The sequence below is a fragment of the Neovison vison genome, chromosome 12, assembly GCF_020171115.1.
Source record: "Neovison vison isolate M4711 chromosome 12, ASM_NN_V1, whole genome shotgun sequence".
Taxonomy (NCBI): Eukaryota; Metazoa; Chordata; class Mammalia; order Carnivora; family Mustelidae; genus Neogale; species Neogale vison.
In genome coordinates this window covers 114,193,793-114,218,591 of record NC_058102.1, presented here as the reverse complement: position 1 = coordinate 114,218,591, position 24,799 = coordinate 114,193,793, and the positions used below count along the sequence as shown (strand labels likewise).

The 24,799-nt window shown below is 42.1% G+C and overlaps 1 protein-coding gene and 1 pseudogene across 1 annotated transcript; one reads left to right on the top strand and one right to left on the bottom strand.

Moving 5' to 3' along the window:
* Positions 1–14,256: 14,256 nt before the first annotated feature.
* On the bottom strand, positions 14,257–14,968 carry LOC122891029 (annotated as a pseudogene).
* A 1,722-nt stretch (positions 14,969–16,690) lies between these two features.
* On the top strand, positions 16,691–19,845 carry GJD4 (gap junction protein delta 4). Its single transcript, XM_044228207.1, has 2 exons — positions 16,691–16,888; positions 18,770–19,845. Exons 1-2 carry the CDS (start codon positions 16,825–16,827, stop codon positions 19,843–19,845), a joined length of 1,140 nt encoding a protein of 379 aa, XP_044084142.1. The 5' UTR covers positions 16,691–16,824.
* Positions 19,846–24,799: the final 4,954 nt, after the last annotated feature.

Here is a 24,799-nt window from a genome sequence, read left to right as displayed (position 1 = left end):
AAGCTGTACTTTGAGACATTTTTTTGTATCTTGAGTTTCTGGTCTGTCTCAGTGTTCCAAGTTAGCAAAAGAGGGAGAAACAAAAAACAACTACTCTTAAATTTTGGTTGTCCATGAGAAATGGCCAAAAACACTTCTAGGAAATCCCCTGCAATTCCCAGCCTGTTCAGTCCGTTTAGTCCGGCTGAGCATTTTTGTTGAATCGTAGAATTTTTTCCCACAGAGACAAAAAAAAACAACGCAACATCAACATGTTATTTCCAATCATTTGTCTTCTGTCACAAAAAAATACCCTTAGCTTTGATAACTCTGGCAACCATGGCAACAGTATGGGCTTTGTTTCTAAAGAGCTAAGTCTATAATATAAGTAATAAATTAGAAATACGAGTAAGAAGTAAGAACTCAACACCTGTTGCCTTCCAGGATGGATTATTTACTGATGTCATAGACTGCACATAGTAAGCCATTTTGCTGTGGAAGCTGAAAGGAATGAAGGTGTGTTAGCTGTGTTATCTGGCACAGGTAGAACACTTACTCATTGACATCTCCAGCACTCAATACCCACCTTCACTCCATTGCCAAAATCCATTGTCTTAACTTAATAATGGAAAAAAATTCTTAAAATATTCCATTATCCTTATCACTTTTTTTTTAAAGATTTTGTTTATTTGGCAGAGAGAGAGAGAGGGAGAGAGAGCAAGCACAGGCAGACAGAATGGCAGGCAGAGGCAGAGGGAGAAGCAGGCTCCCTGCCGAGCAAGGAGCCCGATGTGGGACTCAATCCCAGGACGCCGGGATCATGACCTGAGCGGAAGGCAGCTGCTGAACCAACTGAGCCACCCAGGCGTCCCTATCCTTATCACTTTTCATTGTCTTATTATAAGGATTTCTTATCATCAATATGTACTTCCTTGCAAAAGGAAGGAAATGCAATGATTGAAACAGAAATATTTTGTCCCCTTTTTCTCATCTGTGCCTCCATGCTCACAGCACCCCAGCTGTAGGCAGAACTGTTATTCTTCTGAAAAACTTAATTCCTGATGATTTACAATTCTTGTTCTTTTCCTTATCCATTCTTCTTATGTAATCTTCTCTCTTCCCCACCTCTTTCCTTTGCCCTTTCTCTTCTTCCATTTTCTTGCTTTTCTTTCTTTTTTTTTTTTTTTTCTTTCAGGTACTCAGTCTGCTCCATATGTGATGATAGCCAGGTTTACCTATCATTTTCATGGCCTGGTTAGGATACTTCAGTTACTAAGATATTTCAGATACTAAGTACTTGCAGAATCCTGGCAGCAAATACATATCTCTATATAGCAAGGATAAATTAAAGATTGATGGGAGAAAAATCCTGCCCAGAGTAAAGGGATATTGGGTCAAGGTTCACACAGATCATTAAGCAGGTTTCTGCCCATAGTCATGACAGAATAAATGATAATGGAATAGACCTCCCACTGTAAATAACTAAAAAGGCTGGATGAAATATGTGAAGCAACAGTTTTCAGTTATGGAAAATAGCCAGCAAAGGATGACAATTCCTGACTTTAGGGGGAGAAATGAAGTAAACCCTGTAATTGTTTTAGCCTTTTATCTGAAGGCAGTTTTTAGACTGGACCCAGGGAAAACCCAAGCAGAGCGTGGAGGGCTCATTGGGTTGAGAAGACAGGGATTAAAGTTTTGGAAGACTGACACAGTCAGAGAGTATAGGCTAAGATACCAGAAAAAAGGGAGCTATACAGAACTCCAGAAATGTGCAGAGAAGTTCCCTTGAGTCTCTGGCTGAATACTAAGCTGGAAATGCAAAGAGCAAAACTCCAGATGGTCAGGAAATGGAAGCTTTAAGCTGAACAATTCCTAGGCCTCATCTAGAGTAGGGAGACATTTAGGTTCTGGCCAGCCAAAGTGAGGATAGCTTGTTAAATAACTGGAAGGGTCAATAAAGAGTTTAGAAATGAAATACCCTTAAAAGGGCCAAATAGGGTCCACTTTAACAAAGCTTAAAACAAGCCTCAGGAAGATCAAGCCAATAATCAGACAACTATCAAATCAATTCAACACTTTTTGAAGGAAAATAAAACCTAGCATTCAACAATGTAATACAATGTCCTGCATTCAGTAAAAATAACTAGACATATTAAGAAACAGGAAAATGTGACCCACAATGAGGAGAAAAATCAGTCAATATTAATAGACTCAGAAATAATAGATCCAGATGATGGAATTAGCAGACAAGGACTATAAGACCAATTAAATAAACTCAAGAATTTAAAAAAGAACAAAAATAATGAAGAAAATGGTTATATAAACATCAGAAAAATATACCTCAGGTCTAGGAACATTACTAGAGATCAAGAGGGACATTTCATAATGATAAAAGGGTCAATTCATCAATAAGATGTAAAAATATTAATGGGTATGCATCCAGTAACAAAACTTCAAATTACATAAAATAGTCAATCAAGAAATGACGTCTATAGCTGCTGTTTTAAAGATTTATTTATTTGAGAGAGTGAGAGAGATGATGAGAGGGAGAGAGAGCATGAGAAAGGGGAGGGTCAGAGGGAGAAGAGAGCCTGATGTGGGACTTGATCCCAGGACTCCAGGATCATGATCTGAACCAAAGGCTGTCGCTTAATGAACTGAGCCACCCAGGTGCCCTATAGCTGCTGTTTTAAATTGAAAAGTGAAATACTACATGGCTACTCGAGGTTGTCTTTACCACCATGGATTTACTGAGTAGACTATCCTAGGGCATTTTTAGGGGGATAGAAAAACAGTTTTAACAGATTTGGCTTTGACCTCAAGGAGCTCACAATAAGGCAGAAATACAGAACACACACACACAGCAATTAAAAGATTAAAAGATATGTCTCATGTATTTTTTCCTTAAGCTTCTGTCTTTCAATTTTTGAATCAAATATATCATTAGCTGTTGTTGGCTATTTTCCATCTTTAGGTATTAGTTCCTTGTCTTAAAAACATGGTAGTAACTACTTAGTCATCCCTGCTATGCCCAAGTTACTACTTGACCCTTACTTCTAGGTTCAGCTAGAACCCTCAGAATTGGGAACCTGATAGAGGATCATTGTTAGTATTACTTAACACGGAGATCTACTTTAGGGTCCAAATAAGTCTTGCAATGAGCTGCTGCAGGTCCTTTACCCTGCTTTCTGCCCATTAGAAGCAAGTCGTGAGCCCTCAGTGCACTCGCATTAGGAGAATACTTTTGAAAAAAAGAAAAAAAGATTGGTTTTCAGGGTGATTCACACTCATTATAGTTAATTAAACCAGTCCCACTTAAGAAGAGAAAGGAGCCACTCCTTGGGAAAAATCATTCTTAAAAATCCACTTTATATACACAATTTAATCTTTTAAAATTCAGTCATATTTCCCCAGAAAACTGCCTGGGGGTAGTGTTGGGATTAGAATGGATTATCCCTAAAAGAGCTTATCCATAAATCCAAACTCAGCTAAAAGGAAGAGCTCTTTGTTGCCTCTTAATGAATGATTGAACTTATTTATGCCACTTCTTTCCAAAAAAAGATCAAAGTAGCTTACCAACAAACCTACTATAGATATTAGCTGGTTCCAGAAAGGAGCTGCCCAAGAGATAAGCTTCATCTAGTGTTGCCTGGAAATGTGAGCTTCTGTATGAAGCTTTCCCCAGGTTTCCTGGTTGCTCCTGTCTCTTTGTAACATGGAAAGTCTATGGACTTTGGAGTCAAATAAGTGGGGAAAGAATCCCAGCTTTGACACTATAACCTGTGTGGTCATAGGCTATCAGGAAACATCATGGAGACTTATTTTCTTCATCTATAACATGGCTGTGTACACATGTGCGCGCACACACACACACACACACACAAACACAAAGGCTACAAATACTAGTTCTCTCCTCAATTCTCACCTTATACCTGTATTATAGGCCTTATTATTCATTACTCTAACATGTCTTAGATCTTCTGGAATCTGGAAAGCTGGTTACTGTTCTTACTGTTCTTACTGTTAGAATTGTACTTGTCTGCATCATACTTCTTTTTTTTTTTTTTTAAGATTTTATTTATTTATCAGAGAGAGAGAGGGAGAGCGAGCGAGCACAGGCAGACAGAATGGCAGGCAGAGGCAGAGGGAGAAGCAGGCTCCCCGCTGAGCAAGGAGACCGATGTGGGACTCGATCCCAGGATGCTGGGATCATGACCTGAGCCGAAGGCAGCTGCTCAACCAACTGAGCCACCCAGGCATCATACTTCTTGATGCAAAGAGCTGTGTCTTATTGACCTATGTCCTTATCTGGACACAGTATCTGGCACAGAGTAGATGGTATTATTATTGTTGAATGAAACCCTCGCTCTTCTTTAGAAGCACTGAATAAGCTCTTCATCCTTCTTCAGAGAAGAAAACAATACAAAACAAAAATTTTAAAACTCCTCAAGGTTTCTCTTGTAGCTCCCTTATAGCTGAGGCCATACTTCTCTTACAGGGGTACTGGGTGAAAAGCTTTGAGGTCAGGCCCTGGGTTCAAGTTCCTGTTCTTCTATCTAAACTTGAGCCATCAAATAAAGGAATGTGTGAGTCAAAGCTACAATGAGATATCACCTCACACCTTCCAAAATGGCTGAACTCAACAACACAAGAAACAACAGCTGTTGGCGATGATGTGGAGAAAGGGGATCCTTCTTGCACTGTTGGTGGGAATGCAAACTGGTGCAGCCTTTCCAGAGAACAGTATGGAGGTTCCTCAAAAAGATAAAAGTTAAAAACAAAGCTACCCTATAAAACAGCAGTTGCACTACTGGTTATTTACCTGAAGGAAATAAAAATACTAATTCAAAAGGACAATGCACCCCAATGTATCCTTTACATTGGATTTAGAACATTAGAACAGCTAAATTATGGAAAGAACCCAGATGTCCATCAACTGATGAATGGATAAAGAAGTTGTGGTATACACACACACACACAAACACACACACACACACACACACACACACACAGGAATATCAGCCACAAAAAAAGAATGAAACTTGTAATTTGCAACAACGTGGGCGGAGCTAGAGAGTATTAAGCTAAGTGAAATAATTCAGAGAAAGACAAACACCCTGTGATTTCATTCATGCGTGGAATTTAAGAAACAAGACAATGAGCAAAGGGGGAAAAAGAGAGAGGGGCAAACCAAGAAACAGACTCTTAACTATAGAGAACAAACTGAGGGTTATCAGAGGAGAGGTGGGGGGTGGGTTAAACAGGTGTTGGGGATTAAGGAGGGCACTTACTGTCGTGAGCACTAGGTGTTGCATGGAATGCGGACTTAGTATTTTGTACACCTGAAACTAATATTTCACTGTCTTTTAACTAATTGAAATTTAAATCTTAAAAAAAATAAAGAACTGTGTGTACACTGGCCTGGTCAATCCTGGCTCATGGGAAGGACACTGTGTTGTTGTTGTTTTTCTCTGAGCTCTCCCCTACTCTTAAACAAATCACGCTCTTAGATATAAAAATGATATTCTTGACGGTCGACGCTGCTGATCCAATTCTGCATTATCACCCAGTCACTCTATTTTAAAACCCTTGTCCATTTTCCTCACACTTAATTTTTCTGCTTTGTTGTTTGTCTTTGCTTTCATATGGAAATGGAGCTTCGTAATTGCATGGCTAGTTTCTGTGGAGGTCCTGGCTGTACCAACTGCCTCGCAGCAAATGAAATGGGTACTCCCTACCTTCTTTTCATTTTGTTCCTTAAGAGAAAACTTGAGTTAAAAAGACTGCCTGAGGAGATCCCCTGTCTCTCAAATTGCTGGTGTGCAGGGTAGAATATTGGCTCAGAGACAAATTGTCGCCTGCTCTTTGAGACACCACTATCTAGGGCTTCTGAATATATCCTTCATTTGTAACAAACAGGCTAATCACTCGTTGCAAATCAAAGAGGTTGTGAATATTTGGAGCGTTAGCATTTAACAGTTGTGAGTTTTAAAATAGATCAAATTCCTTCATTCCCCCTTCTAGTATTTCATGGTAGAGAACAGGCAGAGAGAAACACAGAATGGGGGGTGGGGGACATGGATTGCTTTATTCTTTATTCATCGAACACTGAGCTCACATAACGTCACGGTCACCCAGTGTCTTCCTCCCTTCCTTCCACACAGAAAAGTTGGGGGAAAATCGTTGATAACAAATCCCCAAGGAAATTTCCAAAATTTCCAATCTCCAATTGGACTTCCAAAAAGTCCAATCCGCAAGGAAAACTGAGTCAGGAAGTGTTCAATGTGCTGCGGGTGTGCTGTGACTGCCCTGTTCATTGAGCAAAGAGAAAGAACCCCTCTAGCTGGTTCACCATAAGAAGGCCAGCCCTTTATTAAGGAAAAAAAAAAAAAAAGAAAAAGAAAAAGGAAGGAAGTTAAAGACGTAGGAGATACAAAACAAAGTGACCTTAATTCTAACTACTATTTATTGAATGTTTCCACTGTGCCAGGCACATATATATTGTATCTTGTTTAATTCTCTTAACAACCTGAGAGATAGGTGCCATTATGATCCCTGTTTTACAGTGGAGGAAATAAGACCCAGAGTAAGTGATGTGTCTAACATTCAAATCCGTATTTGTCTATTGTATTCTTTCTACCCTTGATTGCTAAGTTGAACTGATGCTCAGGTGAGAAGCAAAGAGTGTAAAGGAAGATTGTGGAACAGTGAGGAGAACTGGAGTCTAGCTGTGATCTTGAGGGGGCTGAGGTGCTGAGGCCGAGAGGCTGGTCCGGGGCCATACACAATCGATACTGCCCAGGGTTGCACGACACAGGAAGAAGCAGAGGATGCTATGTGAGCACGAGGGAGGACACCTAAGCTGGTCTTGCGGGGAGGAGAAGGAAGTCTCTGGAAGCCAGCTACAGGGAAGGTAAGGTGCCCTATATGCAGGAACCAGCTGTGGCAGGTCTCTGAGGTCACACAGGTCAGGGGAGCTGCAAGAAATTCAGGTCTTTGGGTGGGGAGAATGCTGAGCTGGGCGATGGGAGGCCAGGTCTCGCGGGGCTTGGTGAGCTCTGCTTAACACCATCCTGGAGGCAATGGGGAGATCTTAAAGCGCATTAAGCAATAAAATTTTTAAAGATGTGTTTAAAGCAAGTTGAATGCTGCGATTTTGCCTTGGGTGTGGTGCATCTTGGTGTCATTCACCTAGAGAGAGAACATAGGAAAAAGAGCAGCATGTTTGGTTAGACATGTGAGTTTGAGGTGAAACTTTCTAGGTGGTGTCCAGAATGGAGCTGAACTGACAGTCTCCTATTTTCCCACATAATGCAGTTCTGAAAATTCCCACTGAATGAAATATGTGGGAGACTAATATCATCTTACTATTTCTGAAGAATTTGTCCTGAGACATTTTGTTTATGATGCAATTGTAATTTTTTCCTTTCCTTTCTAGACTGGACAGAGTTGACTACCTTAAGTCTAATTAGTTTTTTGCTGAGGCCAAAGATTTGCCCCTTTGGATCTGATCAGTGACTCCTCAGATCTGTGAAGTTGATAAGATATTTACTTAGGGTTGCTAATAGTATCACTTTTGTTTTTCAACTTTCCACTTCCTTTTCCAAAATAATAAAGGCAAATCTTGAAATCAGGAAGGAATTTGGTGCCTGCCTCATAACTTGCCCTCAGATGCTACAAGACTAGATTCTTCCAGAAAGAATCCTCTCTAATGGTCCTGTGAGCATGTGCTCCTTCACATGTTCCCACAAAGCAGCACCCCGTACTTTCCTTATGCTCTATCCCTCACACTTTATTGTAAGTGCTCACTTATTGAATTTTATTTTTTTAAAGAGTTTATTTGTTTGGAAGAGAGAGAGCGAGAGGGCACAAGCAGGGAAAACTGCACAGAGATAGGGAGAAGCACCCTTCCCGCTGAGCAGGGAGCCCGATGCAGGTCTCGATCCCAGGACCCTGGGATCATGACCTGAGCCAAAGGCAGATGCTTAACTGACTGAGCCTCCTGAGAACTCCTCATTTGTTGTACCTTAAAATTATCCTTCTGCCACAGGCAAGAGCTCTTTAGCTTTTGCTTGACCGCATTCTCAAAACTTGGCTGAGTTCTTAGTGGGTGCTCAATACATTTGAAATGAATGAATCCTCAACTCCATGAAATAGGTATCATCATCTCCCTTTTGAAGATAACACAACCACCTCAGGTAAGTTGATATTTGTTCAAGGCCAAACACTGGTAAGTGCATGGGACCAGGACTGCGTCCAGTCATACTAACCCTAAAGTCTGCCATCTCCCTCCTTTGTCTACTAGCAACTGCTTTGATGAATCAATTTTTTAAAAAGATTTTATTTATTTATTTGATAGACAGAGATCACAAGCAGGCAGAGAGGCAGGCAGTGAGAGAGGAGGAAGCAGGCTCCCTGCTGAGCAGAGAACCTGATGCAGGTCTCGATCCCAGGACCCTCATTACCTGAGGCAAAAGCAGAGGCTTTAACCCACTGAGCCACCCAGGTGCCCCGAATCAATTTTTTTTAAAAGATTTTATTTATTTATTTGACACAGAGAGAGATCACCAGTAGGCAGAGAGGCAGGCAGAGAGAGAGGGGAAGCAGGCTCCCAGCTGAGCAGAGAGCCCGATGTGGGGCTCGATCCCAGGACCGTGAGATCATGACCTGAGCCGAAGGCAGAGGCTTAACCCACTGAACCACCCAGGCGCCCTTGATGAATAATTTTTAACTGATTTGACTCTACCTGAAAACACACACACAGTGCCACCAGTGAAAGGAATAGGCCTATCTGCCGTGAGTACAGACCCTGCTGGACACCTGTGGTGGCCATATGAGGAAATGGCATGGACAACGGGAAACAGTTCAGCTCTGTGCCTGGTCCCTGCTCTATAGGGTGGCTCTAGTGCTTCAACCTGTGACTGAGCTGGTAAATGATGTTCCTGGGAGGTTGCACTAGGTAATATGGTCCATATGCATGCCCTATAAAGGGTTTTTTGACATTTAGAAACTCTCAAAATGTGCTCTATAGTGTAAGCCCATGGAGAGTAGAAAGAATAGGAATCAATCCAGAAGGTCTTGTGGATCAGGATATCCATGTGTTCCCTCCTTTACCGGCTTCAGTCTCTGTTCAGATGGGCTCTTAAGGAGGCTGTCACGCCTCTAAACTTGACATCCTCTACTTCCTTCTCTGCGTTATTCTTCTCAGCATTAATCACCATCTAATTAATAATTCATTTTGCCAAAGATATTGATTTTGGTTTTTTGTTTTTTCTTTCCACTTGAATGTAAGTTCAACAAGGTCAGAGGGCAGAAATGTCTGTCTGTTTCATTCTCTGCCATTTCCTCAATGCCTAGGATAGGCCTGAGACAAAGTCGGTGCTCAGTAAATAGTTATTGACTTACCTGTATTCATCACACTATCAACAATGTTTTGAAAGCCATCACTAAGTTCAAAGGGCAGTGATAGTACCAGTAATGAGGACAGGATGCTCCTTCCTGCCTGGAGGGGGAGAAAATCTATGGGATTTGATTTCAGCTGACATGACAATGTGTTGGTCCATTTGGGCAGCTGTAACAAATAATACCATAGACTAGGTAGCTTAAAACAATAGAAATTTTTTTCTCACAGTTGTGGAGGCTGAAGTCCAAGATCAAGGTGCTGGCAAATTTGGTGTCTAGTTAGGGAAAGCTTCTGGCTCAGAGAAGCCCATTCTTTTTGCTATGTCTGCTCCTAATACTATCATCTTGGGGGTTAGGATTTCAACATATGAATTTTGGGGGGACACAAATATTTAAACCACAGCACTCAGCCCTCAAAGGGCTAACATAAAGACCTGTGAACATAAAGCAAGCTTATGATGGAGACTTCCACTTTCTTCACAAATAAAATCTGACCTGAAATATTTTTCCTCCTTTGCCAGACAAGTCATACCTCTCTGCTTATAAGAATCAGTCTAAGTGCTACAAAAACAAATTCCATGGGACACTGTCAATGTCGGCTTGGTAGAAAGAAGACATCTGCCTTGGTTTCTAAAAGCCATGAAGTTGAGTTGAACTGGAGTTGAAAATACAGTCTTAGACCACAGCTCTTAGACCACAGAGAAAGAAAATTCCTCAGCGGAAGAAAATTCCCACCTTGTACCTTTTCTTTGGGATCTCTTGTAGCCTAGATCGTTAATTTTTAGCTGTAAGTCTGGTGTGGGAAAGTGTGTGGGTTTGGGTGGTAGAAGGTCTGCATAAAGCTGGTTCACCCTAGATTACCTAGGCTTATATTGCCAGAAGAGTAAGTGGTTAACATAAATTGTTACTGGATTTACATGTGCACATGAAATGTGTCTGCTGGCATAATTAGTCTGTTGTGCTGGTGCTGAACCTTTGCTTTCTATCCAGTCCTGAAAAAGTCATCTAAATCCTGAAATGATGAAAACCTTCATTTCCCAAATTAGACTATCTATTCCTTAAACACACACACACACACACACACACACACAGCAAAACAAAACAGATGCCATCATTTCCAAGCCTTCCAGAAGACGACTTCTATTTCCTAGTAACCATTTGTCAGTTTGAGCCTCCTCCTGCCATGCCAGGGTTCTGGACTGGCTACTCAGGGTCCTGGGGCACCCATCATCAGGAGAAGAAGCCACTGCAAGACCCCCACCTTCACTTGCACCTCATTCTTGGGGTGATAAGACGAAGGACAAATAGTTTGAGTACACATCGTTGGCTGGACGCTATTTTCTGTGCTTCACGTATTCTCTCATCAGTTCTTCACGATCATTCCAGGGTAGGGGTTAGATAATGTGCTTTTACAGGGAGAAAACTGAGGAAATTAACTTCCCAAGGTCACATGGTCAAGAAACTAGAATATTCAACTAGCTCATCAGGCTCCAGAACTTGTGTTCTAAACGTTGATATTAGGCTGCCTTCCATCCTTATTTTCACATAGTCCACATTCCTAACATCTCTTTTTAGAGGCACATTCCTTTATTAAAGGGGGATCTTGGCCAAAATATAAATATAACGAAGGGAGATATGGAGGGGTTCTGACTGAAGTAGGACTGGGAGTGGGTGGGGTCTGTCTTGAGTCCTCCCTCCACTATCATAACTCCGCCCTCCCTGAATCCATGCTTCATCAGCTTCCGTTTCTCTTCCCTCTAGTTAAGTCCCTATTATTAGTCAATCCTCATTATTCATGGACTCTGTATTTGCAAATTTGCCTAACTGCTAGCTGTTTTTGTAAACCCAGAATCTCTACCTGTGGGCTGTCATGGTATTTGTGGACACGCACAGAGTACTGCAGACTTCTTCAATCAGCCTGGGCGTTCTCAGCTGAGGTGGAACGTGTTGATGAGCTGCCTTCTCCTTTCAGGAACTGTAAACAAGCCTTTGGTGGTGGTGGGGGGAGTAGGTCTACTTAGTGCTGTTTTTTTCCAATTTTTGTGCCTTTTAAAAAAACATATTTAAAAAATATAATATACATATTATATATTATATATATTTAATATATTATATAAAAAGTATATATAGTTTATGTATATGTTATATAAAATATATATATATATATATACTTGTTTATTTATTTGACAGCCAGCGAGCACAGGCAGGGGGAGCAGCAGAGAGAGGGAGAGGGAGAAGCAGGCTTCCAGCTGAGCAGGGAGCCTGGCATGCAGCTGGATCCTAGGATCCTGAGATCATGACTTGACCCAAAGGCAGATGCTCAACTAACTGAGCCACCCAGGTGCCCCTCAGGCTTTTGTGTTTCTTGTTGGTGATTGTGCTGTTTAAAATACCCCCCAAAACAGTGCTGACATGCTAATGTTCCCGAGAGCAAGAAGCCTGTGATGTGCCTCACAGAGAAAACATGTCTTGAGTTTCATTCAGGCATGAGTTACACAGGCTGTGAGGTCAGTGTTAATGAGACATATATAAAAAACATACATGTTAAGTTTGAGGAGTTCTTTATACATCCTGGATATCAACCTTTTGTCTGTACTGTCATTTGCAAATATCTTCTCCCATTCCATGGGTTGCCTCTTTGTTTTTTTGACTGTTTCCTTTGCTATGCAGAAGCTTTTGAACTTGAAGTCCCAAAAGTTCATCTTCGCTTTTGTTTCCTTTGCTTTTGGAGACATATCTTGAAAGAAGTTGCTGTGGCTGATATCAAAGAGGTTACTGCCTATATCCTACTCTAGGGTTCTGATGGATTCCTGTCTTACGTTGAGGTCTTTTATCCATTTTGAGTTTATCTTTGTGTACAGTGTAAGAGAATAGTCAAGTTTCATTCTTCTACATATAGCTTTCCAGTTTTGCCAGCACCATTTATTGAAGAGACTGTCTGTCTTTTTTCCACTGTATATTTTTTCCTGTTTTGTCGAAGATTATTTGACCATAGAGTTGAGAGTCCATATCTGGGTTCTCTACTCTGTTCCACTGGTCTATATGTGTCTGTTTTTATGCCAGTACCATGCTGTCTTGGTGATCACAGCTTTGTAATAAAGCTTGAAATCAGGTAAGGTGATGCTGCCAGCTTTATTTTTGTTTTTCAACATTTTCTTAGCGATTCGGGTCTCTTCTGATTCCATACAAACTCAACACACACAAAACAGACAATCATATAAAAACATGGGCAGAAGATATGAACAGACACTTCTCCAATGAAGACATAAAAATGGCTATCAGACACATGAAAAAATGTTCATCATCACTAGCCATCAGGGAGATTCAAATTAAAACCACATTGAGATACCACCTTACACCAGTTAGAATGGCCAAAATTAGCAAGACAGGAAACAACATGTGTCAGAGAGGATGTGGAGAAAGGGGAACCCTCTTACACTGTTGGTGGGAATGCAAGTTGGTGCAGCATCTTTGGAGAACAGTGTGGAGATTCCTCAAGAAATTAAAAATAGAGCTTCCCTATGACCTTGCAATTGCACTCCTGGGTATTTACCCCAAAGATACAGATGTCGTGAAAAGAAGGGCCATCTGTACCCCAATGTTTATAGCAGCAATGGCCACAGTCGCCAAACTGTGGAAAGAACCAAGATGCCCTTCAACGGATGAATGGATAAGGAAGATGTGGTCCATACACACTATGGAGTATAATGCCTCTATCAGAAAGGACGAATACCCAACTTTTGTAGCAACATGGATGGGACTGGAAGAGATTATGCTGAGTGAAATAAGTCAAGCAGAAAGAGTCAATTATCATATGGTTTCATTTATGTGTGGAGCATAACAAATAGCCTGGTGGACAAGGGGAGTTAGAGAGGAGAAGGGAGTTGAGGGGAATTGGAAGGGGAGGTGAATCATGAGAGACTATGGACTCTGAAAAACAATCTGAGGGTTTTGAAGGGGCGGGGGTGGGAGGTTGGAGGAACCAGGTGGTGGGTGTTGGAGAGGGCAGGGATTGCATGGAGCACTGGGTGTGGGGCAAAAACAAAGAATACTGTTACGCTGAAAATAAAAATAAATGAAAAAAAAATACATGTTAAATAAGGTATGTTTAACAGAAGCACACATAAAACAAGGTTATGTATTGATTGACTAAAATGTTGTGACCAGACCAATTCCGTGTTTCCCCTAGGAGTCCCCAGCAATCTCTAATTCAGTTTTTGTGGCAACTTATGCAATGCATGAATAATGAGAAATGACTGTAGTTATTTATTATTGAGAGCCTCCTACAGGCCAAATAATGTACTAGAACCTCATTTAAACTAACTACTTCTCAACAACTCTAAAAACTAAGTATCATCTCTAATTTATAGATACTAAAACTCAGGCCTAAATAATTGGCAATGTCATTAAGCAGGAGGGAGGAGGGAGGTAAGCCAAGGCTGGGTAACATATGGTTCTGATGTTCTCTTTCCTTTTTCCTCAGTTCATTTGTGGACAAATCTCAGGAGCCATCTTGTGCAGTTCAGTCTTATTCATATCCCTGACTCCTACTGGATTTCTTTTCCATTGAATTGAAAACAGCACTCCCCAAAGCTTTTCTTCACTCTATAGCCATACAAATAGAAATCTTCCTATTGATTCTGGGATTCTTTTTTTTTTTTTTTTGAGCCAAAGTGTTTTATTAAAAACGTTCCTGAGTGAGTTTCCCACCATGTTTCCTTGTCAGCCACCTTGTGAGGTTCCAGGTGGATGGCTTGTGAGAATGGAGGTTACTATGTCTCCCCGTTCCACAGGTGCTGCGAGCTACCACCATGATACTGCCCTCTCATTCAGCTCTTCTGGGGTTGCCTGTCAACCTTTCTTTCTTTCCTTCAACTACCATCCACTGTCCCCTTGCTTGCTGTCTATGATCTACCTCCAACTGTTACTCCAGGAAAGCAACTGTCTCCTTGTGGGGGGGCAGGGCCAGATCCTGGTATGGCAGCAGGTGAACAAGATGTGCTCCCAGACTGGGGTCTTAGACATGTGTCACTCTTGGCTTTGAGTGATGTCTTTGTTACCAACAATCAGGTCCCCCAAGACTATGCTCTTGTCCCTCATCAGGATATCTCACTCTCAGACTGAGGCCCTAGCTGATTCTCCACCCAGTGGTACTTCTCACCCAATTCATACTTTATCAGAGGGCTGTTGCAGATGAAGGCTTCAGTGTCCAGCATGTTGTTCATCTCCTGCATGGTTTCCAAGGCTTCAGAGATTGGCTCCAAGTCTAGGAAAAAGCCTTGGGTTTCAGACATTTGCCACTTTGTCTGCTGGCTCCAGCAAAAGGGCTCAGTACTGCTCTTGGTTGAGGGAATCCAAGTTGCATTTCCAGTGCCACCTGTGGCTCCCCTAGGAGGCTGTAGGAGAAGCCCCACAGGAGGCTGGCCTTGAAGTTGGCCAGCATCACATCCATGTCCACCAGCACCAACACAGGCCATGGGTGCCAGGTCTGGGAGGCCATGGAGGCTGGGATGGGAGACTGGGCTAATTGTATAGAGAGCCATATGTTTGATGCTCCAGCCACATCCTCCTTCTCTTTTGTCCACATCTTCTTGCAGCTACTGGGATTTAAATCTCCAAGCAGAGCAAAAATATCCTTTAGTAGGAAAAAAGACAAGGAATGGAGATGGTATGGACTTAGAGAAGCAAGAGCAGAATAGATTAAGGTGAAGAGAGAACAGGCAGCATTACTGGTTCAGAAGATGCTGTGGGAGCAAAGGGATAGACCAAGAATGGGAGCCCAGAGGAGTAGACCCTGAGATGCACATGTAATCCATTATATTTTAAAATCATTTTCATGTCTAAATCTCATTTTCATATCACAGCCACTCTGTGTATGCAGAAGACACATTTTTTCTACTTTACTGATGAGAAAACTGAGGCATGAAAAGCTGTAGCAATTTACTCTAGGTCGCAAAATTCCCTTTTATTCCATGTTCAGAATGGACTATTTATAATCACACAGCAAAATTCAGAAATCGCTTTCCCGATATTTCAAATTTTAAGCCAGTATCATGAACAGTCTATTAATAAGGAAATATATTTTCCCTTATTTTATACTTGAACCATATGGCTATTTCAATATTTTTTACTTAACCACAGTTTCTCTAAATTTCATTGTTCATGTTGAAGCATTTGACTAAAATATAGCAAAACTACTGTGCCTTTCAAGGGGGTCAAAATGTTTTCTGTGGATGGAAACGTGTCATGTGAATAAAGATGAAAGGACCTTTGTTGTACTCCTCTTCTGGGAATCTTTTTAGGGATATTACTAAAGTCAAGAATAGATCAGAAATGAAGAAAAGATGGGAATAAAAGAATAGCTTTCATGGAAAATTGAAATCATTCCTTTTAAAGTTCACAATTTCCACCCTGATGATAGATCCCCAGACTTGCAGGATGGGTTCTTCCTAGATATAAAGGTGACAGCCACGAGAGGATTTTGATGCAACTGCGATTGATGTCAGCAGGGCCAGGCAGTGATACTTTATTACAAATTTAATGGACATTTATTAAACTGATTCAATGGGAGCAGCCCTGTGCTAGATGGGGCTGAGAGATACAAAAGGAAGATGCAATCTATGAAGGTCTGGGGGACCAGTTAGGGATCGAAATTCCACTGATTTGAGTTGTTATACATTCATTCCATGCCAGGAACTCTCAACATCATCATTTTGTGTTTGCCTCTCACAAGCCCAGACTGGAACAGCATGATTCTCCCTCATGCAAGGTGAGAATATGTGGAGAGATTCGGTGACTTCCCCAGGGAAGCTCTTGTCACTCACCTAGACAGGAAATAGCTAGGGAATAACGGAGGCACAGCCTAAAGTTGGGACACATGTCTAAAATGCAGATTTATGCTTTCGTCCATGGTACAGGAAGTCTATGCTTCATAGAGAAGACAAAACATGAACATTTCAGTTCTTTTTCAATAAGTGAAGTGGCTGTGGAAATATTTGCAAGGAGGAAACATCTTTTTAGTAGAGAAGAGTCCTTGGCTAGTTGACAGAACTTTTTCTTTCTTGGGTTAAATGTAGTCACTTCTATTATATCCTGAAGCATCTGGCTCTCCTGGTAAAGACATGTGAGCACTGCCACAGGCCTGGAATGTCTCAAGAGGGTAAGAATAGCCTACAATGAGAGATGACTCCTGCTGTCTTCTGGTCACTGCAGTTGTCAAGAATGCTTTGCCTCAAAGGCAAACAGCTCAGGGCCGTCTCAGCTCGGAGACAAACTGACCTCCCATTCCTGAGCTCGAAGCTTTCCATTTATATCTGCAGCTCTCACCTTTAAGTCTTTTGTAGAGAAGATACATTTATTCCTGCAAAGATTTGCCACCTTCTTGGAGAATAATACAGCCTTCCGACGTCTCCAGCAGCCTTGGGTCTGCAACACTCGGGAAAGATGGAACGTCTGGATCTGCTGGGATTCCTTCTTATCACCGTAAACTGCAACATGACCATTGTGGGTGAGTGTAAGGAAACAGCTCCAAAGCTCTTGTATTTTTGTTTTCATCACTTTGCCTGGCCTGTTTGTTGCTGGAAGAAAGGGAGCTGTGTACTCAAGCTTTATGACTCCCCAGTCCCGCCGCCATTTAAGGAAGTCTTGGATGTGTGTGTTCTCTCCTGGGAACTTTCTCACTGATACTTGGGTGCTGAGCCCAAAGACTGAAGCAAGTGGAAGGAGTATCTTTGAGTAACTTTTCTCTGACTACCTGATCAGGAGAAGGAACAATATAGTAAAAATTAATGAGAAATCAATGCCTTGATTACACTTCCTTTTTGTCATCTTTTTCCTTGAACCCTAACTTGCAAAAATTAGTCATTTCTCTTGTGCAGTTTCAGCCAAATCCAAATTTTAGTTTATTTTTTAAAAAGAAAGTAATAAATATTTCTGAGTTTGAGGCAGATGTGTCAAATTTTTAGAGAAGTATGGATATCTTAGAAAAGACTTGAGAAGGGGCACCTGTGTGGCTCAGTCGGTTGAGCTCTTGTCACAATCCCCGGGGTTCTAGGATTGAACTCCCGGGGTCCTAGGATTGAGCTCCATATCAGGCTCCCTGCCCAATGGAGAGTCTGCTTCTCCTTCTGCCTTCCACTCCCCCTGCTTGTGCTCTCTTACTATCTTGGTCTATCAAAATAATACAATAAAACATAAAAAAAAAAAAAAACTTGAGAAAAAGATTACAATATGCCTACGATGTGGCTGAAATTTTTCTTACTCATCATTTTTTAGAATTTATTTATTTATTTATTTATTAAAGATTTTGTTTATTTGACAGAGATTACAAGTAGGCAGAGAGGCAGGCAGAGATAGAGAGGAAGGGAAGCAGGCTCCCTGCTGAGCAGAGAGCCGGATTCGGGGCTGATCCCAGGGCCCTAAGACCAAGACCTGCGCCGAAGGCAGAGGCTTAACCCACTGAGCCACCCAGGAGCCCCTATTTTGTAGAATTTAAACAAAATCAACTTGGTCTTACAAATTTGAGTCAATGACTTGATCACATAATGCTATTCTTTGAGCTTAACTGCCTTTATTTATGATAGGGTTTTCTGCTGTCAGGTGATGTTTTCTGCATTGTGTCACAAAATATTTACAGATATATTTTAACTGAGCCTTGGCCATGTTCCAAAAGAGTTAACCTGTAACATGAAAATAGGACTTTGATGTTATTTTGACTTCCTAGGTTAATCTAATTTATTCATAAATTAGATAAATTAGATAAATTGAAGAAAGAGGAACATCATTATTTCATAATAACTGTAATAGAGGAAAATAAATTCTGAATCACTGAAAAATCTGAAAAGTTGAATGTCGTTAAGGAAATCTGCTTTCAAGGACCATAAAGTAACAATTAAATAAAGATCTTCTGGACCAAAATAAAGATGACTGAACTATAATTAGTAGCTTGTATTTGTTACACATGGTTATACAAATGTGCTAACATTCTTTAGAAAGCTTATTATCTGCAGAGAGTAAGATCTTATTTACATCATTAATTTGCTTACCTCAACTTTCTTTCTAGAACTTTCAGTCCAGGAAAGTCTGGACCAAAAGTCTGAACTAGTAGACTCAGATCAAACATCTTTGACTCTAATGCTTCTTTAAAACCTGTCAGTCTCAAAGCATTTTACAAACAACTAGTTCCGCACAGTGTCTGACACATTGCACAGCCTCTGGAAATACTTGACAGATGAGCTAACTAGCCCCCCTCCCCCATTGCCAGGATTAAAATACATGCTTATTGCTTCTCAGTTCTCCAATCTCACCCCTGTAAATACTTCAAAACTGTTGTTGGAAGGGAATATGTTTGTATGCTGGTGATGGTGCTTTCCTGCTTCCTCCTTTCTAGGGAAGATTTGGCTTATCTTCATGGTACTGCTGAGGATGGTGGTGATCATCTTGGCAGGCTCCCCCGTCTACCAGGATGAGCAGGAGAGGTTTGTGTGTAACACTCTGCAGCCGGGATGTGCCAATGTTTGCTACGACATCTTCTCCCCGGTGTCCCAGCTGCGGTTCTGGCTGATCCAGAGCGTGTCTGTCCTCCTCCCTTCTGCCATTTTCAGTGTCTACGTGCTCCACAGAGGTGCCGTGCTCGCCGCCCGTGGACTCTGTGCGCCAGTTGGCGGTCCCACCCACCCTGAGCCCTGTGACCAGAGCCCTGGGGACAGGCACCGCCCTCCGCCCTGCAGGGAGCCCTACAACCTGACAGTGCCGGATTTCTCCTCCAGCTACATCGTCCACCTCTTCCTTCGGGTGCTGACCGAGGCAGCTTTTGGTGCCTCGCATTACCTCCTCTTTGGATTCTTGGTCCCCAAGAGATTCTCTTGCACCCACGCTCCCTGCACCAGCGTGGTGGACTGTTATGTCTCCCGGCCCACGGAGAAGTCCATTATGATGCTTTTCATGTGGGCGGTCAGTGCGCTGTCCCTGCTGCTCAGTGTGGCTGACCTCTTCTGCAGCGTTCGTGGGAGGACGAGTAGGGGCAGGGCCCCCGCCAAGGATCCCCTGGGCCACACCGCCGGCCGCCCGCTGTCCCGGAGCCTGGGCGCTAGGTCAGATCCAATGGCCGGCAGTGGTGCGTGGGTGGAGGAGGGGGCGCCCATCCACCCCGGCCTGTGGACTGGAGCGGAGGGTGCCGACAGCCCCAGTGGGAAGTCTGCTGTGTCGGGGCGGATGGGGCTTCGGGATGAAGATGAGAGTGAGGTGCTGTCCTCTGCCAGTGAGAAGCTGGCCGCGGCTTGCAAAGAGCCGGGGAGTAGGGCGCAAGTGGAGGCCTCCCAGGACCCCAGGGTCGAGGGTCCCACAAGGTCAGAGGAGCATCTCTTAGTGTCTCGGAGCCGGTTGGGCCGGCGCTATCCATCCGGTCAGCTGCCGCCCCCCGACGGGCTTGCCAACTCCAGATCCAGAAAGTCTGAGTGGGTCTGAAGAGGGAGTGCCAGGCAGCCCCGGGGTGCCCTGTCCTGTCCAAACGGACACGTGGCCCACGAGGATGCAGACTCGCTTTAGCCTGTGTGAAAGCTAATCCTCTAGGTTCCGGGAGAACATCCGCAGACAGAAAGGCGAGCGGGCATGGGAGCCATGGACGTCGTGGGAGACTAACTTCCTCGAGACGCAGATTGATTTAGATGACAATTTCTCTTGACAAAAGCACTTCAATTGTGCTTTTGACAATGTGACTGGAAGCTGAAATGATTAATTGGAGAGTGTTAGGGGATGGATGACGCAACGCTCTGTGTTGTTTTTTGTTTTGTTTTGTTTTGTTTTTTGTTTTTTAACCATAGTATGTGCTTAATTTAAGTGTGTTGTCTTCCATTAATAGAGCTCATTAATGTTTTCATGTTTTCTGGTGAGTTATTATGAAGTATTATTTTTGTTTTTCTGTTTGGATAAAAGAGGCATCTGATATGCATGTTATCAATAAAGAGATACTAGTTTAACTTCTCCCCATGCCTTTAATAAAATTAATTGTGAACGGAATTGTAGTATCATACCTCCCATTGTTATAGGAGAAATGAGAAATATGGAAAATATGGCTCCTAAACAATTGGGGATTTGGGAGGAGGCCCCTTAGATGGTTTTTGCTTGTGAGTATAAGGTGCCCAGGACCGCTGGATTCCCCAGGTGCTTGATGTTCCTGTGTGTTTGCTAAGTGGCTGGTCCTCACTGACCTGAGGGAGCACATTTTTGTTTGCTCTATTTTTAATTTTTAATTGAACTCTAGTTGACCTAGATGAGGCATTTGCGCCGTTGGTGAGGGGAGGTAGAGTTGTTACATGTATTCCAGTCTGGGCTTCTTCTGTGTCCCTTAGACAGCCAGACAGCTAAGGTTGTCGGAGAGGCTTCATATTCCAGTGGAGCAGATGAGAAATGCTGTTAGTGTTGTGGCTTTGCAGTCTGTGTTCCTGTTTTTTGGGAAACAGAAAACTGCCTGTCTGGAGATGAGCTTCACAGAAGCACTTCCCTACACTTCTCAGTTGCTCTGGTTTGGGTCTAGGAGCTGCTCAAGTTAGAAGTGACTTTTGTGAGGGACTTAGGGTCTCCTTTAACTGTGACATAGATGGACACAGTGTAGCCTAAAGAGCTACTGTGGGGCAGGATAAACCTGCTTACCTTATCAAGAGAGGAGGAAGAGCCATCTGGGTAACTTAACACAAAATGGCTAAGGACAAGGAATTGCCATTCACTCCAGCAAATAATAAAAAAGGTGAACCGATGCACTCATGAATCCAATGGCCACTTGTAGGAGTTCTGAAGAACTTCGACAATGAAACGTCTGCCAGGATGCAGAATAACATCCTTTTAGATAAATCCACAGGATGTCAAAGCAATCGGTTAAGACCTAAATCATCCCAAATCCGTTTTGGCATAAAACTACTTGAATGAATGTGCCTGTTTTTAATATATGCGGTAAATCTCTCCTGTGACTCCATTCACTGGAAGCAGTGAGCCATGATTCAGCCATGATTCAGACTCCTTTCTTCAATACTTAGTTCAATGTCAGGTACATAGCAAGTGCTCAATAAACGTGATTTTTAAAAAAAAATAAATGTGATTTTTTGAGTTTAATATTCCTAAAGCATTCAGGGGAAAATTTGGTTCTTGTCCCTTGCCACATGCAATTCTGGTGGACCTCCCAAGTTTGGGTACAGTCTTAGAGATATAAGACCTCTCTAGCACTTCATTATTATTTAAAAATAAGTTTCACAGGTCTCTCAAGCCCCCAGTATTAGCCTTGATAATACTGAGTGATGAACTCCACTCAACACATGGGGGTGGTGTATGTCCATGCAGAGTAGCTGGACAGCAGCTGGGAAAGCAAGGTGGTCAGGGCTGAGCTGAGGTTGCCTCTTGGCTATGTCCCCAGAGACAACGGGGCAGAGCACGTCTGTGTTCTTTCTCTTGCTGGAGTCTATGCTCACGTTTCGGTTTGCAAGATAGTGTGATTTTATTTGGTTGCCACTAGGAAAGGCTGTTTTTGCCTGTCTGCTGATGTCCAAAATCCCACTATCAGAGAAATGACTTCATGGAAATGCTTTCATGGAAAACTGTAAATACTGTTCAGAGCACTAGGTACCAACAGAGAAGGGGAGAGGTGAGGAGACGAGGGGAGGACACCTGGGTTCTCATCCCATATCCACACTACCTGGCAGGTCACTTCATAGCTCTGGGTTTATTTCCTTCTCTGCATGAAGAAGACCATAGACCGGATGATTCCTTAGTGGTCCACACATTTAGAAATTTGCCGAAGCCGTGTGCTGTATAGAGCTGTCATTTTAACACTTAACAACATTCTGCTAAATGTCTAAGCATGGGTTTCGAGAAGTTGAAAATAATGGTAAGAACAGGACAGGTTGACTCTCAGAGGAGGGGAAGCTATGCAAGGGTGTTAGCTCAGTTTCTTGGATGTACTAGGGCTGCAGAGAAGAAAAAGGAGGTGCTAAGTCTGAAGAGAACTGACTGAATTGGGCCTAGAACCCAAGTCCCTTGAACTTTGGGACTCCTCTTAATTTTAAATAAGATTTAAATTATTAATTAAATTTCAAATTAATTAATTAATTAATTAAAATTTAAAATAATATAATTTTAATTTTAAATAATTTTAAATAAGTCATTTTATTTTATTTTTTTATTTTTTAAAATTTTTTCAATTTATTTATTTTCAGAAAAACAGTATTCATTATTTTTTCACCACACCCAGTGCTCCATGCAATCCGTGCCCTCTATAATACCCACCACCTGGTACCCCAACCTTTATTAATTAAATTTCAAATTAATTAATTAATTAATTAAATTAACATTTAAAATAATATAATTTTAATTTTAAATAATTTTAAATAAGTCATTTTAAATAAGAAGGAAACTTAGTTGGTTTAAGTGTCTGCCCGAGTGCCTGGTTGTAGTGGAGTTCTTTTGTGTTTGCTCAGTAAGAAAGGCTCATTAGATATTGTCTAACTTTCCAGGAACTTTAATTTAGAAATCTTGTCAGCTAGCGTCCAGGTGATTCTCAGGTGTTCCAGCAGTGACAGGAGCCCACTGGTGGAATCCAAACTCCGAATCCACACGTATTGCAGCTGGCTGGCCCCGGAGACAAACACAAAAGCAAGCTCATGAAGATCAATGAGATTATGCTTGTGTTTACTCAAGAAAAGTATTATTTACAAAATTAATAAATGTGACTCCCTTTTTCTAGGATGTTGCAATCTACTGTGAGAACTTATTATGAATTTTCTGAGTGTAAATTTTGTTTCGGGCAAGAAACGAGGAGGAGGGTGGTGTTTTGCTGATGAAGACAGGGGGCATCTAGGCTTCTCAGACACAGACTTGCCGAATGTTTCTTGCAAAGGAGATGCTGTCCCCCTGCTCCCACCCCCACAACCGGGGCGTTTCAGGGGCAGGGTCAGCTGTGGAGCCTGTAAATCCTGCCAGCTGCATTTCGGTTGTGCTGTAGGATAAATGTTCCCTAGAAACCAAACAGATGTCTTCCCCAACCCCCACCCGACCATTGGAAATGTATGTATATATTTTTTTCCTTTCTCCTGTCAATCATAGAACAAATCTTTTCCTCGGGGAACATTCTCTCTGTGTTGTAACCTCAGAGAGTGAGTGGCAGACAATAGAACTGAAAGAAGTGACTTAATTTTCTCATAAGCCAAACTTGGATGAAATGGGTCTCCTCGAGAATTCAGGAAATTAAAAGTCAAATGCAAGAACTAGATTTATTAAGAAGAGTTTCCTCCCTCTCCAGACAGGCAGGGTAGAGGCATGGCATGTTTAAAATACTGAGTGATTATAAAGAGTGTTCCTACCTGACCATGACATTGATTGGCCATTCATTTCCCTGGACATATTAAAGCTGAAAGACACCTTAGGCTGTCATCTATGTGTCACTGGTCCTGTTTCTCTCCCTCCAAACCTCCAGCCCTCCTCTAGTGGTGCTTCCTGTTCCTCACACAGCCCCTGACTGTTTTATCAATAGACTGAGACATCAGACTTCACATCAATAATCCACGTTGATAAACTAGTATTTACTGAGTATCTCCTCTGTACCTAGCATTAAATCTCTTCTGTTTCTTTCTATGAAGCTAAAAAAACCTTATCATGTCACAGGTCAGCAAATTGGTGGGAAGGAATTCTAGCAAAATGTCATTGTTTCAGTACCACTGTTCAAACAACTCCTCCAATTCCTGTCAACTTTCATTTTCTCAGTGCTGAACTGGGCACTTAGAAGGACAATCTGATGTTGTGGGCTTTGTTGGGAAGCTCAGATGAGAGAGAGTGGGTGTGGAAGCCCCCTGAGACAGACTTGTATGTCACAGGAAGGTGTTCCCTGGGCTGTGAACCAGTCCATGTTTGACAGAGCACACCAAACAGGTCTCTCCAGGAATTTGTGATCGTATAATATTTGCATGAGGAGAAAGATGTTCACAGACCTAGGAATGCTCCCAACCTTTCCCCACAGCCTTCCTTACCAACACAGGCCTTTCTTGGACCATATTTAGGATGCAATATTTATGGATGCAAAAATGTTAATTTATTTCTGGTGGTACCTCTTGACTATTTCCATACTTCTCTATGTTTATTTGCTTCAAGCTGCCCAGAAAAAGCAGGATTTGGGAACCCTAAGCAGCAGGTCTGGGAATTGTATGAGTTTACTTTGGATAACAGAGGGGGTGATAAATTAAGGATAATGAAGAAATTGTGGACAATCTGGCCTCTTGGGAAGGAGACAATTTAAAAAGACAATAAGTCATCCCCTTGGGTTAAGATGCAGTCCCTTATTTCTAATTAAATTTCTTTATTTTGTCCACAAGTGTCAGTTTGTCCTTCACCCTGACTTTTCACGTGATCAGGCCGCTAACTGCAAAGGTTTAGCTTGAGA